This window comes from Lutra lutra, chromosome 7 (genome assembly GCF_902655055.1).
Source record: "Lutra lutra chromosome 7, mLutLut1.2, whole genome shotgun sequence".
NCBI lineage: Eukaryota > Metazoa > Chordata > Mammalia > Carnivora > Mustelidae > Lutra > Lutra lutra.
This window is the reverse complement of record NC_062284.1, coordinates 41,032,118-41,049,136: the sequence shown is the minus strand read 5'-3', so window position 1 is coordinate 41,049,136 and position 17,019 is coordinate 41,032,118. Positions and strand designations below refer to the sequence as shown.

The 17,019-nt window shown below is 43.1% G+C and overlaps 1 protein-coding gene across 1 annotated transcript; it reads right to left on the bottom strand.

Annotated features, from left to right (window-relative positions):
- Positions 1-13,813: 13,813 nt before the first annotated feature.
- FOXB1 (forkhead box B1) lies at positions 13,814-15,424 on the bottom strand. The gene is made up of 2 exons (XM_047738747.1): positions 15,290-15,424; positions 13,814-15,008 (listed from the first exon to the last, which is right to left on the bottom strand). The coding sequence occupies exon 2, from the start codon at positions 14,950-14,952 to the stop codon at positions 13,975-13,977; it is 978 nt and encodes a 325-aa protein (XP_047594703.1). The 5' UTR covers positions 14,953-15,008; positions 15,290-15,424; the 3' UTR covers positions 13,814-13,974.
- Between the last annotated feature and the right edge of the window lie 1,595 nt (positions 15,425-17,019).

Below are 17,019 nucleotides of genomic sequence, written 5' to 3'. Positions count from 1 at the left end.
TCATTCATTCATTTGAGAGAGAGAGCCAAAGTGAGCACAAGTGGGGGAAGGGGCAAGGGGAGAAGATCCCAAGCAGACTCCCCACTGAGCTCAAAGCCCAATGAGGGAGTCCATTCTACAACCCATGAGACCACAACCAGTGAGACTACCACCTGGACCAAAATCATGAGTCCGATACTTAACCAACTGAGCCACCCAGACGCCCCACACTTTTACCTTTAAAGTTAAACATTTAAAATTTCTGAAGAAACATGGTAGTGATTTCAGATATCGACTGGATATCTTCAAGATTAGGCTGTATATTTTTCAAGCTAGTGCAAGTTTAGCAGGTCTTTACCTTACTTAACTCAATATTTCCTCCCCTAGTCACTTGCTCTCAACCTTCCCTATTTCCATCAATGGGACCTCATTTCTAGTTAACCAGGCTTGATCTTTAGAGTCATTTTATAGTGAGCATTCTATAAGGATTGTGCTCTAAAGGATCGTGCTCATACTCCTTCCTGGGACTTTTGTTAGAATAGAACCATCAGGTTGAATTAAGTTTCTCTTACCTGCAACCCAAGGAATCCTGACTAATTGAATTGCCATTTAATTTTTTCGATTTGTACCTCTCCTTCCTAATACCTCCCACTTCTCACTAGTCAATCATCACGTCCTCTAATTTACTGGGCATGTTTTACAAATCCATCCCTTTCTCTCTATTAATTATTTTACCACTACTTTCTTCTGTTTGTCATGGTAGCTACAATGGTATCCTATTCAGTAAATATTTTTTGAAACACAAGAAATATGTTACCATGGCAGCAGAATAGCACCAAATTTAGAGTTGGGGGAAACTGAGTTTGAATCTTATTCAGTCACTTAACCACAAAACTTATTAACTCCTTTAGTTATTAGTTTCTTTATTTGTGTAATGAGAATTACTTCGCAAGTTTGCTGTGAGGACTAAAGGAGAGTAGCATGTATGAATCATCTAGCACATAGACACACTCAGCACCCAACTTAAGTTTCTGTTTGCAGAGACTCACAGGAAGTCGGCCGGCAAAGGAGTTTGGGAAATAAAGTTTTCAGAACAAAGTATAGAGGGCTGCGTTTGGAGCTGAGAGGATATATAAATATAACCAGATCAACATCTCTTTTTTCTTTTAAGATTATGTTTATTTATTTGACACAGAGAGAGGGCGCACACAAAAAGGGGGAGCAGCAGGCAGAGGGAGAGGGAGAAGCACATTCTGTGTTGAGCAGAGAGCCCATGACTTGGGGCCTGGGGCTTGATCGCCGACCCTGGGATCATGACCTGAGCTGAAGGCAGACACTTAACCAACTGAGCCACCCAGGCACCCCCAACTCAACATTTCTAATATAACTCTTATTTTTTTTAGAGGAAGAAAAGATGGCTCAGAGTTTCAGTGATTTGCTTGATGCCCTCTCTTTAAATCACTGATTCCATGCCCTTATATAGCCCCTTAGGAATAGTGGTATTATTTTCATTTGAGGAGATCATATCCAAATGATAAATTGTGAAACTGTCATTCTACCTATCCTTTGCTCTGAGGCCATTTTATGCAGATTAATGACATGTAGCATATGCCGTTTAAGACCACACATATTGCTTTGAACAATTAGGAAAAAGGAAAAAAAAGCTTACTGCTTTGCCAAGTTTATTGGTTCCGACAAGATACTTTTATAAGGTTTAGGGAGGGTCATTGAGTCAGCCTCCCCAACAGCATATGAATTTTCAGTTACCACCAAGCTGGTGGTATCAATATCAGTATCACTCTAAAAAATAACCTAACACATTGCAGCAGAAACCGTTACAGAAAACTTCTACTACAAAGTGGTAGCAGGTTTCATTTTTTTCTGTAAGAAAGTCAGTAAATGAAGGCAAAACAAGACCATCTCCTAACTAGATAATTTAATATCTAAAAGCATCTTCTCCCAGTGTTCCCTTTCATGTGCCATCTACTGAACCCCGGGGAATATGGACAGTCACAGACACCAACCCCAGAGTACTGGCAGTTGACTGGCTGAGTCCTGCATGGGTGCACAGTTTGAAACTCAGATGGAAGTAAAACAGAATAAGAGAGAAAGGTGCAAAAAGGACCCTGAGCTTTGCAGGTGGATCCAACTTTAAAGATGAGGTGGGCTGAGAGACTCAAGGACTAAGGATGGTCATTTGAATGGTAGTCCCAGAGCCTTTGTATTGGGGGCTCATCTGCAGTACAGAGAGGCCAGAAACACAGGTAATAAATAAATCCTCATTGGGCAAGTCTAACCACCAAACTGGGGTGAGGTCATCAAAAAGCATGGGTGAGCTTCAGCAGCTGTCTCCAGCCCAATCACAGACTGTTAGGAAAAGCCTGAGAGACTCCAGACACACAGCAAACTGGGAGCCCACTACCCATGTATAAAACAAACTATTTCCTCAGGAGTCACTTATAACTGAGGCAGATGGTCAAAAAGGAGGCCAGAGCTAGACAGTAGACACAAAGACACACAACATTCTTATAAATGCATATCTATAAAATATATGTAAATGCTAGTTTCCTGGTAGTTGGATTGAAGAAGATATGTGAAGACTCAAGCATACTTTTAAAAAGTACCACTAAAGAAATGTGAACATCAGGGCGCCTGGGTGGCTCAGTGGGTTAAGCCGCTGCCTTCGGCTCAGGTCATGATCCCAGGTCCTGGGTTCGAGCCCCACATCGGGCTTTCTGCTCAGCAGGGAGCCTGCTTCCTCCTCTCTCTCTGCCTGCCTCTCTGCCTACTTGTGATTTCTCTCTGTCAAATAAATAAATAAAATCTTTAAAAAAAAAAAAAAAAGAAAGAAATGTGAACATCAAAACACCAGATATTGACCTCTTCAATACTCGGTTCCATCAACAACCAACAAAATTGTATTTACTGAGATACAAAGTTACCCCTACCCTTTTCCTTCCTCTTTTCCTCCCTCTCTCCCTTCTTTTTTCCTTATTTCTAAAATTATAGTGTAAGTACTAAAGTAGTACTTCTTCCCCCTTTTAACTTATTTTGCCAGCTGACGCAGACTGTGAGGGAAGAAAAAGACACACAGGTCAGTAATTTTCTTCTAACTGCTCGAGCACATCCCTGCCTAGATTTCATATCAGCTGCTCTCATTCCCAAAGGATTTGAGTTAATCGTACATGGATCCAGGTTGGTTGAATACACCTTAAGACCCACTTTTTTCAGGTTGCCAGGTGCTCAGTCAGTTGAGTGCCTTCAGCTCAGGTCATGATCCCAGGACCCTGGGATCAAGCCCTGCGTGGGGCTTGCTGAGACTCCTGCTCAGCGAGGAGTCTGCTTCTCCCTCTGCCTCTGCCTCTCCCCACTGGCTTGTGCTCTTTCTCTCTCTCACTAACTCTCACTCGCTCATTCACTCTCTGTCTCAAATAAAAAATTGTTTTAAAAGACCCATTTCTTTCAGGGGGTGGTGGTGTTCTATGGTGACTTTTTTGGTATATGATCTGATTAAGATCAAAGATCAAATATTGCTGTGAACTAGCATAGAGGGGTATTTCTGGTTTTGTTGAGGTATTATTTCTTTCTCCACCCCAGCCGCATAAGTTAAATAGAAGATAGTTTAGGAAGAAAAGGCAATTTAGTGACTCATAACTCACAGCAAAACTGGGGAGGGTAAGAGAAATAATGAAAGAATAATTAGATTAACAGCTGCAAAAAGCATTTTGTGTCTGAGATAGTCAGTTTAAAGCTGGGAGAGGATCACCCTCCCAAGGGTGATCCTCCTTCTCCCTCTGTACACCTTAATGAGCTTAATAGAGCCCTTGAGTCTAAGAAATCATGTGAGCTGCTATCATCAATAACAAAAGTGTCTTGATACTAAACCAGATTTTTACTGAGTCCATTGGACATTGACACCATTTATTAGTTGTGTACCCTTGGGCAATTTAGTTAAATGCCCACTGCCTCAGTATTTTTGTCTATAAAATGGACATCATAAAAAAAAAAAGCACTTATAAGGTTATTATTAGGGTTAAATGAATTACTATTTGTAAAGAAGTTAGAACAGTGCCTGGCACAGGGTAAATGCTATATAGGCATTGATTAAATTTTTAAAGTGTGAGGGAAATAGTGTGAGGCATTGGTTGCTGAGGAAAAGAAAACTAAAAGTGCCCTGATTTTTATGTTTGCCGTCTTTATGTGCCTGGCTATCATACTGTTTCCTGTCCTGTCTTTTAACAATCTTAACAGCTTGTCAACATCATATTTTTAAATCTGTGAAAAGGCCGATTTGGGGAGAATATACAAAAAAGCAGCCACAATTTCCCTTGTGATAACACCCCGTTGTCACTGACAGGTTACTTCATAGATATGGGAACAGAAGGGCAGACAGTAAAAATGTGGGGCTTAAAAAACAGCATGAAGAAATAGACCTTCCCTCCACTAGTCTACAATCTGTCCAGAAGAGCTTAAGGCTAAATTCCTCTCAGGCAGGACAATTTCTGATAGCTATTTTTATTTTACTATTTCTCTATCACAGACAGTAATAGTAACTTAAGTTTACATGACACTTCAAAGCACTTTCATCTACTTTGCTCCACTTGATCATCGAGACAAGCCTTTGAGTGAACCCTTATTCTCCATAAGAGACAGTTAACTGAGAGCTAAGAATTGCTCAGAACCATTTAGGTAAAAAGTAATAAAACTAGGACCCAAACTCAGATCTTCTGACCAAAATATTTTCTTGCAAGATCTTGTTTGTGTAGGTGCTGCTTAGCAATTGGATTTAAGCAGACTGAGTGGAGTTGACTTGAGCTGAATTAAAAGGGCATGTGTTGAGATGTCCTAGGAGACCCGTTTAAAGAACCATGCTAACAGAGACATCAGATTTTCATCCAGTTCATCTGCTTTCTCTCAGCCTTCCTCTTTCCCTCCTCTTATATCTCTACTCTTTGTGTCAAGTGAGCCAAGCTGGGAATAAGAGAGACCAGCTCTGGGAGTGGTGGTTGGGAGACTGTGGAAAAGTAATTATGAACAAATTCCTTTGGTTCCAAGACCAAAAAACGTTTATTCCAATTCAGGAGAGTGGTTTCAGATGTAGCCACTAGTTTTGGTACTTTTCACGTTTATTCTTCTTCCTGGGTCTGCTCCGGGCTACCTGGTTGCTCTCTCATCAGCAAATACCTAACCAGCACCAGTGTCGTGTCTTGCATGGTTAAAAACAAATTTATTAAAATAATTAAGATCTCAAGAACCTGGAGTGGAGAAATCAGACATGAAATTTTCATATAAAAAAGGGCAAAATGAAATGCCACAATGAGACAAAATCAGAAACTCTGATTCCTTGCCGTTCCTCTCCTAGCCCCCTCCTACCATATCCCATCTTGAGAATTAGCCTTGTTAAAGCAACTGAAGAAATGACATAGTCTCACCTGCTGTGGGCCTGGACCATCTAGACTTATGGCAGTCTGTCTGGAAGACTATTTGCTTTTGGTTTCAGGGAGGGTATCAAGAAGTTAAGAAATGGTTCATACTGAGGGTAGATCTCTTGATCTTTAGACCTGGGACTGTAGACCATTCCCTTTTGTTACATAAACTACCCAAGGCCCCCACTTAAAAAGTTTGCAGCTTGCTGTGCTGTGTAAACTGCCTTGAAATGATGTCAGCCTACATTATCAGATAAAAGTTTTCATTTTGACAATTTCAGTACTTTTGGGATTTCTAACTTTTAGTGGCATATGTCTGGCATTTAAGACTGAACTTTTGTTTTACTTTCAGAACCTGACTTTGGTGCTGTTAAAGTGTTTGGATGTAGGTAAAGGAATGTATCAGTGGGATTCACCAAATGAGTGAAACAAAGGAACTAGTTTACCTAGAATTTCTCAGGACCTTCCAACTCTTAAGATTCAGTGTCTTTTGAGTCTAAGTTGAGGCAATATTGCTCTGGCTCCCAGACAGAGGACAAATAGCAGTGGGCAAATAACAAAGCTGAAATCCTAAGTTAAATTTTATATATATGTATGTGTGTGTGTATATATATATATATTTTTTAAAGATTTTATTTATTTATTTGACAGAGAGAGATCACAAGTAGGCAGAGAAGCAGGCAGAGAGAGAGAGGGGGAAGTAGGCTCCCTGCTGAGCAGAGAGTCCATGTGGGCCTGGATTCCAGGACTCCGAGATCATGACCTAAGCTGAAGGTAGAGGCTTTAACCCACTGAGCCACACAGTTAATTATATAATAATAATAATAAGCCCCTAAATTATATTATTGATTTGTAGGGAGCTGTTTGGGAATTCTATATAGCAGTACTGATGCATTTTACATTGTTGGAAACAGTGTTTAGTTAGGTATGAAAGATGTTCACCACAACAATTTTTATATTAGCAAAAACAAACAAAACCTAAAAACATTCAAAATGCCCCAATTAGGCAGTTAGTATTCCACTCAATTGGTATGCTATACAAATATTAAAATAAACGTTTATGAAAACTGTGCTATGAAAACATGGTAAATGCTTATGATATAGTGGTGGGGAGAAGCAAGTAATACAAATTAGTATACTGATTATAATTATGGAAAATACTAAAAGGAGAAATGGATTATTTTAAAATAGCATAGGAAAAATACAGAAAAAAACATTAATATGGTTGTAGTATTTTTACAGTGAAGGCTAGGTTTCTAAATGGAATAGATTAGAACAAAACCAGTTATATATTTAGGAATCAATATAAATCTCTCCGTAAGCTCCATCATTTCTCACTGTAGTGAAATTCCAAGTAATTATTTTATATGATTTATTCAGCATCTGTCATTTTAAGGATTGGATAATGTTTGGCTACACAGCAAAGAATAATTAGCAATATAATTAATCAAATTGCTGTTTATATTTCTGTGTCAAAGTTAGTCATTTTCATTTTCTTGTTTTGTGGAAGAGGTTCTTTTATTAAAGCCACAAGTAAATTTAAATGCATTTCATATATTTTAATTGTACAACCTGAGTATCACAGCTGAAGCCTATAGTCAATGCTCTCATTTACTGACACCTGGAACAAAGGCATAGGGTTTTTACCCAAGTTAAACTAACAGGACTCTTTTCAGAACTCCCATTCATTCAGTTAATTGTTCTGTGGTGGGGACAGAAATCATTGCATATACACGATCTGTACTAATCTGATAGTCAAAATTTCATCCTTGCCTGTTCTAACTGCCCGCTCCCTATCTACCAACACTCACCACAAGGATGAGAACTGTATCTTCCAGGCAGCCACAGAAATATTTGATTCCGTCTGACTAATCCATTGAACATGAGAGGGTTGGGTAGTCATTCATCAGTTTTTCTCCAATATGAAATCATGCTAGGTATCTTGAGACAGACCATTATGTCACGTTTGCTGTTGTTGTTTTTGTAGTTGACCTAAATATCATGGTACCCAGGGTGATGGGGAACTTTCCAATGATCTTTTTTTTGTTTTAGCTATAGGCCTTTAGTCTATCAAATGTATGTAAATAAATAATGTATATGTTGGTATTTCCAAGTGAGCCAGACATTTGCTGCTCTGTATTTCACTGTAGCAGGTCTAGTGGGGGAGTTCAGATGCTCGGAGTTTTCCTGTTGTGTGAAACCATTCTTGGCTGTAATGTCTCTCCAAGGAGCTGCTCTAATTAATGCAAAACACTCTAGACACTACTTAATAAATACTAAGCTTCCTCTAAGTGGCACAAAATTCAGATCCTTTATTGAACAGTTTCTCTATATGTTGCTGTGTGCTGGAATCATCAGACCAATACATTGTATTTCAGGAAGGAGGGGAGAGAAATCTATAGCAAAAGCAGAGTTTGGAAACATTTATTTCTGTAAACCAACAACTCTTTATTGTATACCTTAGTAAATCCACTCAACAGGGAACACTCTGGGGAAGAAATTAAGTGAGTAAATAAAAATATACAGACTGCAAAGCATGAATCAGAATCACAGTGCCACTAAACAACAGATACTTAAAGAATGCTTTTTATCTGTGAGCTTAATCTGCTCTAATTAATGCTCCCAGTTTGTCCCTTCAAAAGCTTGCAACTGATTTGACATCGGTTATTTGCAGACACGGGCAAAAGGAGGCTGCCTGCAAAAAAGAACCCTTTGTCCATATATTCTTGAAAATTTCCACAAGGAACATCTTCCAAGGAAGGTTTTATGTAGCCAGCTACAATTTTTCATTGATAATTTCTGATTACTTTATTAGTTCCAGTGAGTTTGTTAGCTTATGATTATAAAACAGCCAACTATTTCTTCAGTATCTTTTGTATCTGTAGGTCTGAGCCACCTCCCATCCCTAGTTCCAGATACCAATGCCACAAATTAAATGAAGAATCTTAAATATGACCTTATAGGTCTTGAAACTAAACTGAAAAATGTTCAAGGTTTTGATGTACCTGGGATGAGTACCAGGCAAAATTTTGGAATGCAGTAGAAAACCCTCCGAATACTTTCTCCTTCAGATCAGATCTCATTTAGACTTCAAATATGAGAAAAACTGGTTCATTCCTCTGTAATCACACATTGAAAGCTGAAAAGTCTGCTTCTTTATTGTGCCCTGCTTTGCCTCTAGAAGCAGCTCTTAAGAGTCACTGTAAGCTTTCTTTAGACAATTAAAAGTCTATAAAGTTCACCAAAACAAACATGTCAGTCATAGAAGACACAGGATAGAAGTATTGGCACAAGATTATCTTAATTACCCACTGACACATGTGGCTCGGGGTTTTGTTTTTTGTTTCCCCCTGAGAATGCGAAAGGAAAATGTAGGAGGATTCTGACTTGGAAATTCTAACCAAAGAATATCTCCTCTCCTGATTTTTACACAAGTTTACCATCATGGTGCTCAGATAGAGGGGTTCTCGGAAAGTGGGATGTGTAGGAGGGTGCGGGAAGAAGAGAGAGAAAGAGAAGAGAGAGAGAAACAGAGACAGAGAATTGACCAGGTGAGGTTGACAGCTCAGCTTTCAAATTTGTTGTGACATCACTGACCTGATATTAGTTGAAGGAAGAAAACAATTGACCCAGATGCAATTCAGGTCTTTGAAAACAAGCTGTTTTATGTAATCTATGCCAAGCAAGGAGGTAAGAGACTTGCAGATGCATGTGATATAATGATGCTTACACTGATGTAAATAAAGATTTATTTAAAGAGTTATCTCAGATCTGAGTGTGAGTTGCCCACCAAAGAGCTTCTTGGGAATCCTGAGGCCCACATCACCACCCCCACTCATTTTCTTCCCCTCCCCCACTTTTTCAGAAGCCTGAGGATGCCTGCTGCATCTTGCACTGTAGTGCAAACAGATCCCCGCAAAGAGAGAGGAAGATAAAATGAATTTAAATTCCAAAGGGGTTCCAGTGCCGGTTTCCTAGTCCCCGAGTCAGCAATGTGTTTGTGAAAATTCAGTCTTTTTGTCTCCCAGTAAAAAGGAGCTAAATCTACATCGGTGGCCCAGTCTCGGGTTGCTATTCTTTGCATTTTCTATTCGAGTGAATGAGAGTGAATGAAGTGGCCGGGACCCTTCATTTGATCTACTCAATTGCATAAAGTGACAGAATTCTAATATATTTGTTTAATGCTCTTCAATGGGCTTTCACTTTTTTGCTTGCAAATGAAGCATCCGTGGGCAAAGTTTCATCCCCCTTTAACACTGGGACATATTTCATAACTCAGGCTGTGGTTTGAAGTGATCTTGAGAGGAGTTTTAGCCTCAAAAAGTGGAAAATAAAGAAACAGATGTGAAGTTATTGTAAATTCCTAGAGTGGGCTCTGGGGCTATTGTGCCCCCACGGCGGGCGGTCCAGGGGCTGTGCCTTTCATGCTGTAATTGAAACATATTAATTAGATAATTTGTTGTTAGTTTAAACGAAACAAATGCATCCCCTTTGAGGCTTCACAGCCGGTGGGTTGGGTTGTTTTTGTTTTGTTTTTGTTTGGGTGTCTCTGTGTATATGTGGCTTCAGGGGAAAAAAATTAATTGACATTTATATTAAGAATTTGAGAGGAGATCCTGATTCTTTTCATTTCTTAAATGGATACCTTTTAAAAGGGGAGTTTCCATTGGTAAATGTATAAACCATGCCTCCACCCCAACCTCGCATACACTAATGCAAAACCCTCTCTTTGCGACACTCCATTGGCTTCTTTTTCCCACCCGCTCCTCAACACTTCACCCCACTCAAGTGAGCTCCTGGCCAGATTTATGCTTCCAAGACACTCAATCTTCTCATCTATTAAAGGAATTAAACATACTGCTATAATATTTAAGCCATTCCAATGATCATTTACCAGCACTGCTCCTGCTAGTCTTCAGGCTTCTCAAAATCCCCAACTCAGGCAACAGGAGCAGTGAGAATTTCCGCAGCTTCTCTCTTGAGAAAGTGAACAAAATTCATCCATTGTGTAAGCATTTCCCCCAATCACAGAGAAGGCCATTTTAAAAGCACAGTTGAGTACAGAATCATTTTAAAAACCAAAAGTAACAGGACAGCCAAGTTTCCAAATCAAAAACCTGAATTTTAAAAAGGCCCAAATTTGCAAAATAGAAAATACAAGTTGTAACTCCATCTTCTGGATAAGATCCCTGAACGTACACCTCACTGCATGGTGTTGTCTCTTCCAGTTTTATTTTAAAGCTGTGTGTATTGACTTTGGACTTGAGCCAGGTGAAAAGATTTAACATGACAAAGAGAGTCATTGAAGGTATCATAGTTATAAACTTCCTTGTTTGTGGGGGCACTTCACCTAAACAGGGCGTAAGTCTAAAAGCTGAGGATGGAGCACGGTGGAGACGTGTTGTTTGGACTGCCTTTGGATTTCTGATCAAGGTGAAAATATTATCAGTGGATTTTTTACTTTACTCATTCAACTTTGTCTGAGAAAAGATGTCTGCAGTTGTGAAAGGAGGGCTCACAATGCCCAAGTTTTTCATTCTTTGCAATACACCATGACGAGCTTACTAGCTGAAAAGACCATTTTCAGATAGTGAGTTGAAATCATTCCATTGCTAAAAATCAGAAATAGCATCTGCATCTTACCCCCATTTATTAAATGTATGTATTGTACATTTATACATATATATTCTACTGCCTATTATAGGACAAATATTTTACCTGATTATCTAAGCTGATAATTTATAAAATGTTTAAGGCCCACATTAGCCCTTCATTCCCAGTTTGAAATCAGTGTTAGTAAATTCAATGAAATTAGAATATTCCAGAAATGACCTTAATTTTATTTTTCAGGAAATGATGACAATGTATTTAATTTTTTTAAATGTAGATGATTTCTTGTTGAGAACAAAGTTTCAGGAGTTTCCTAGCCTGGGGTGGGTAAGTTTTCCAGGCTTTCTTTTGCTGATCTTGTTGATATAATTGTGAATTGGGCTTGATGAATGAGTTTAGTTGTCCCCTGTCTGACGAGCTTTAGTAGCTTCATGCATTTTAATCAGTCCAATGATTCATTTATTTTCCACCTTTTTTTTTTTTTTTTGGCTGTGTGTGGGATCCTTCCTTTTAAAAAATGGTCACAACAGGATTAATTACCCTTTGCATTAATCCTAATTTTTTTTTCAGATAACCCTCTAAATATGTAAGGGTCGCAGGTGCTACGGATTCTCCTTATGGAGTATAGTGATCATGATTTTTGTGTGGGTTTCTCTGTACTGCACAAAGGTCTTTGTTTAATCATATTACACAGTAAAGTGTTAATCACCATTTAAGTTTTTCTTTGTCTTGTAACTTCATTAGTTGAATACACACCTCGCTCTGGAAATATTGTGACCCCCTTCAGTAAAGTTTCAGTTGGCCTTGAGCCATAAATTCTGGGCAAATTGTAATTCTCGGCAAAACTCTGAAGAAAAGCAAATACTTACAGTTAAGCATTTAAATTAACTTCATTCACTTCCTTAAAATAAATGCATTGAGCATTATTTTCCCATATGAATGAGTGAAAAGAAATCTGTTCTAATCAAAGTGAACAGGTTTCTTGATCATGCAAGGTGAACTTCTAGGTAACTTCTGAAAAAGAAAATTTCTACAACTGAAATAATTTAAGGAGCACAGAAATGAATACGCTAATGCATCAGAGTACGAGCACTGAGTAAACAGGTCTGCTTTACATGCTGTATCTCCATGTAGCCTCTACCTGATTTCTACTTAAGCCTTATATTCAGTACACTTTGTAAAATGTAAATTTTAAGATAGATATATGAAGTATTGCATTTTTTAACGAGTTTTTCAGCACTACGCCTTTGTACCTGATCTATTCTAGAAATACTTCCCTCTTTCCCTCGGCTTCAGGAATCCATTTGAGTCATTTCTCCCCAATCTGCAAGTGGGGGAGATTGACTATTTTAAAAAATAAGATATGAAAGAGACAAACTATTCAGACAATGTATTATCAAAAGCATGCTTAGAGAAGCACTACATCTATCTTTTATAAAGTTATTTTGCAGCAACTCTTCAAAAACACACAAAACTAAAATTTGGATTTACATATTTTAATGAGAAAATATTATTTGGACTAGATTCATAATTTAATGTAGACACCTTTTTAAAATTCTTTGTCTTAAAACAGGCATGCTGGGAACAAGAACATCAATATTTAAAATGCCATGCTAATCCTGAACAGGGAAGGAGAAAAATGAAAGGCAAAAATTTTACAGCCCTGATGACACTACAACTTTTTTTTTTAACTTAAGCAGGTCACACCAGAACAACAGTTCGTTTTCCAGCAAATTACCTAAGACTCTAAAGGAATATAGCAAACAAAAGTGCATTTTACACAGTGTATAATCATTCCTATTCACAATCATTTACATCTCTTTGCAGCCCTTTAGCTTCTTGGGAAAGTTCTTGTAGCAAACAGAAAGACTTGTCCATGGGAGACCTATCCGGTGACATCTCCTTCATGTTACCAGTCAGCTATCTAAGTTCTTCTAGGGTTGCCCTTGATGCTTTCTTAGTTTGGGCTTATTTCATTTTCTTCTTTTTTTTTTTTTTTCCTTCCAACAATAAAATAAATAGCTAAAAGGTCTCTAAGTAATCGGAAAGTTAACATCCCAATTAACTTTCCATCCCCCATTCCCTCCCCTAAACCTGGTCAGAAATGAAGAGTAAACATTCACATTACAACAGGTACTTGTAAAGTGGGCTTTGCCCGCTCGCCCGCCAAGCAATACAGATTCAAGTTCACTGTTTACATTTTACCGGGCGCCTTTGTAAACAATACTACAAGGTTACTTTTAGTTTTGTTTTGCTCGTGTTGAGGACTAGCGTCCCCTTCTCAGTTTGGCAGCCTCTCCCCTAACTCCCAGTGCCTGGAGCCTCTGGCAGGAAACAAAAAAACAAAACAAAACAACTCCGCAGAAGCTGGGAGGCTGGGCCGCTACTCCGGGAAGCTGTGGTCCGCCCAGCCCTGGCCGGATGGGCGGAGGCGAGTGGGGTAGGAAGATTAGTGGTCCCTTTTCCCGGCAGATTTCCAAGACGTAAACGACATCCGGCCCTCCGCTGTGCGGCTGCAGCCCTAAGGGGAGATCTGTTCAGGAAACCTCTGAGGCGGTTTCTCTTGTCTTGGAACTAACTGCGCGGAGTCCAGAGCCCCGCCGGTCCAGGCCGAGGGAAGACGTGCTCCTCTCGGCAAAGGCGGGAGGCAGGATCTCCCCAGCCTCTTAAATGGGAGAGGGTTTGGGCGGGGGGTGGGGGGAGCCGGGAATCGGAGGGCTTGGCTCAGGTGCCCCCTGCTTTCCCCTCTCGTGGAGGCGAGGGCAGCTCCCATGCGCCTCCAGGCCATCTGCAAGTTCCTGGGTCCAAAACAAAGTTCTCCTGGTGGGGAGAGGGTTGGCCGAAGGTGAAATGGACAAGTTAGGGTGGCGGTCCTAGGCGGAGGAGGGCAGGGCTGGGAGGCTGGGAAGGCGAATAAGCTGGCGGGAGGGGGACAAGAGGGGGCTCCGGCTGTTGCGGGTCAGTGCACCGCCACCGAGTGCAAGGCAGAGGCCGGGCTGGTGAGCGTTTCACTGGGAGTGGCGGGGCTGCTTTGGCTGGTGGCTGTTTGCGAGGACGTGGGGCTGAGCGAGGGCGGCGAGTTCGAGAGCAAAGTGGGGATGGGCGCGGGCAACGCGGGCAGCGCGGGCACTGCGGCCGGTGCAGGCTTGATTGGCACCGGGATTGCGGGCAGCGTCTGGCCTGCTGCATGGCACAGCGGCTTCAGTGGCACGCCGTAGGCGCTGTAATCGCCACTAGCCATGGAGATGGGGGTGGCTGAATCGATCATGCCTGCGGAACCGTACACGTGTGGCCAGCCAGTGCCCAGCGAGCTGCTCATGGTAGTCAATTGGTTGGGGAGCGGGTAGGCGGCGGGCACCGGCTGCATGGCGGAGAAGGCCAGACCCCCAGGCATCTTGTACTCGCGAGCGATTATATTCTCGATGGCGAAGGGGTGCTTGAAGCCCGAGGGCTGTGCCACGCCGCCCAGGTTGTAGGCGGCGGCGGGCATCTGTGGCAGGTGCGTGCCGGAGGCCGCAAGCGCGCTGAGGCGCAGCTTGGCCTGCTGCTGCAGATACTGCGCGGCGTCGGCGGGCTTGCTGGGAGCCAGGTGGTCGGACTTGAGCACCTTGAAGCGCTTGCGGCGCCTCAGGAAGCTGCCGTTCTCGAACATGTCCCCGCAGCTGGGGTGCAGTGCCCAGAAGCTGCCCTTGCCCGGCTGGTCTGGCCGCCGCGGGATCTTGATGAAGCAGTCGTTGAAGGAGAGGTTGTGGCGCAGGCTGTTCTGCCAGCGCTGCGTGTTCTCCCGGTAGTAGGGGAAGCGGTCCATGATGAACTTGTAGATCTCGCTCAACGGCAGCATCTTCTCTGGAGAACTCTGGATGGCCATGGCGGTCAGCGAGATGTAGGAGTAGGGCGGCTTTTGGTCGCTGTACGTGTTGCGGCCGGGCCGAGGCATCTTCTTGTTTGCCCCCTTCTTGCTCCGGGTCCGCGCGGGCCGGCGGCTGCTTGGTTCTGGACAGGGGAGAAGATAATGGGAGGGGAGGGGGAGCATGGATGCACAGACAGACACCGCGAGGTCAGCCAGCCAGGCCGAGTACAGACCAGAGGTGGTGGGTAGGGGCTGCGGCGCCGGATCAGCCCGCGCCCGCACTCTTTAGCCGGCAACTTTGAGTGCAGAGTGGGGTGAGGCCAGGGGGCGCGGGAGGGGAAGCCGAAGAGCTGCGCGAGGGAAGCATAGAAGTAAGCTGGACCTGGAGCGGGGACTGGGGCAGGGATGCAACCAGAGGGCTCACCTTAAAGTTGCTCCAAGTTGTGCGTCCGCATCCGGGATGGCACTGCAGCTCTCGGGTCCTCCCAGTGCGCTGCCGGGACGCAGTGTCGGGTCTCGGCTGTGCTCCGCACGTCTCCGAGCTTCGCAGCTCAGCCCTGCAGCGCCGGGAGCCGACCAGTCCGCTGAGCTTCTGGCCGTGAGATCCCCGGGCGGCCAAGCTCGGCTGCAGAGTCCCGGTGCAGACGGCAGCAGGGCGGCCTCGGGGCTCGGGAGGGCGCTGCTGTGGGCTCCGCGGCTCCGCTGAGCTAGGTGGCTGCCTCCATATCCTCCCTCGAACCATCTGATAGTTTTAAGCGGTGACAGGAGCAGAAAAGACCCCTGTAGCGGCGCTTCATTAATGTGCCACTTCTTAGCTATCATATGACAATCGCCTTGGGAGGAGGAGGAAGAGGAGGGGGAGCGGGGGCTGCAGAGGGAGGGGACTGAGCTAGAAGGGAGAGCCTGGCCAGCTCTGGTTTCTTTCACACCTATTTACATGGACACCTTGGCCAATAGGAATCACTTCCATCTCTAGACTGGGCGAGGGGGAAGAGCCTCGGTCGCCGGTGGTGAGCGGGACGCCGGCCAGGGTGCGCGGTGTGAAGGTATGAGGAGGTGGCGGCCGGGGAGCAGGGATTCAGGCGACCACTCACGTTCACAGACCGAGCTGCCGCGCAGATGATGTTTGACATGGAAATTGCTTGGCTGGGGTATTCTGTTTCCTCTGCATTGTACCGGGTTTGTATTGTTAGCTAACTTAAGGCACGGCTTTCCCCTGAAGCAGACCCTTCTCCTGCGCTTGGCAATATGGGGCTGGTTGCATGGGATATTACAATGAAAATACACCCTTCCCCTTAGTTCTCCAAGTTTGATTTGACCTTCCTTGGCTACTGCCATAGCTCTACACACAGTGAGTGTGTAGCTTAAGTGATGGGGTTTTAAAAATACTTACAAAAATATAATCGGACAGCCCCTTGTAAAAACCCATTTTGTAAGTGTATTGACCAAGTTAAAAAAAAAAAAGTCTCTCTGGGCGAATAGGCAGGGTCTTCACTATAAAAGTCCTTTAGGAATTTAATTAGGCACAGGATGAAGGCTCTGGGGCTGTTGGGGCAGGCAGTATGTGGACCTGGGGCAGGGCCTGAGTTTGTTTGACACACTTTATCACCAGATGAATGGCAGGGTCTCATGCTTTCCCCAGGTGGCTGGAAACTTCAGGAGTTAGGCATTGCATGGAGGTTTGCATTTTACAGCCGGAACTTCGTCCCCTTCTCCATCCCTCCCCCTTCTCTATCTCCCCCCACCCCACCCCTGCAGTTGACAGAACATATTTAGAGCTTAGAGAGCCCAGCAAACACTGCCTGCCGACCCACTAGAACAGCAGTACCTTCTAGACTCGACAGTTTTCCTTTCTGGGAGAAAGGACAGAGCGGGGATGTGCCTAGGGCCCTCCTGCTTGGTGCCAGCTGTAGGCTCCCTTTGGTTCAGATCAGTCTCCAGAGATTCAATGAATTATTATTATCATCATTATTATTAGCATCATCATCATTGTGGGTGGCGGTGGCAGCATCATCATATTGCTTTGAAATAGTGAGTGGACCCTGCCTGCATGCACTTAGTCAAGGAGTAGACCCTAGGAGTTCCCACTGGTTTCTGCGCATTCTCCAATCTTTATGGGTGTTTAAAAGAAATTCCTTTTACCTCGTTGTTAGC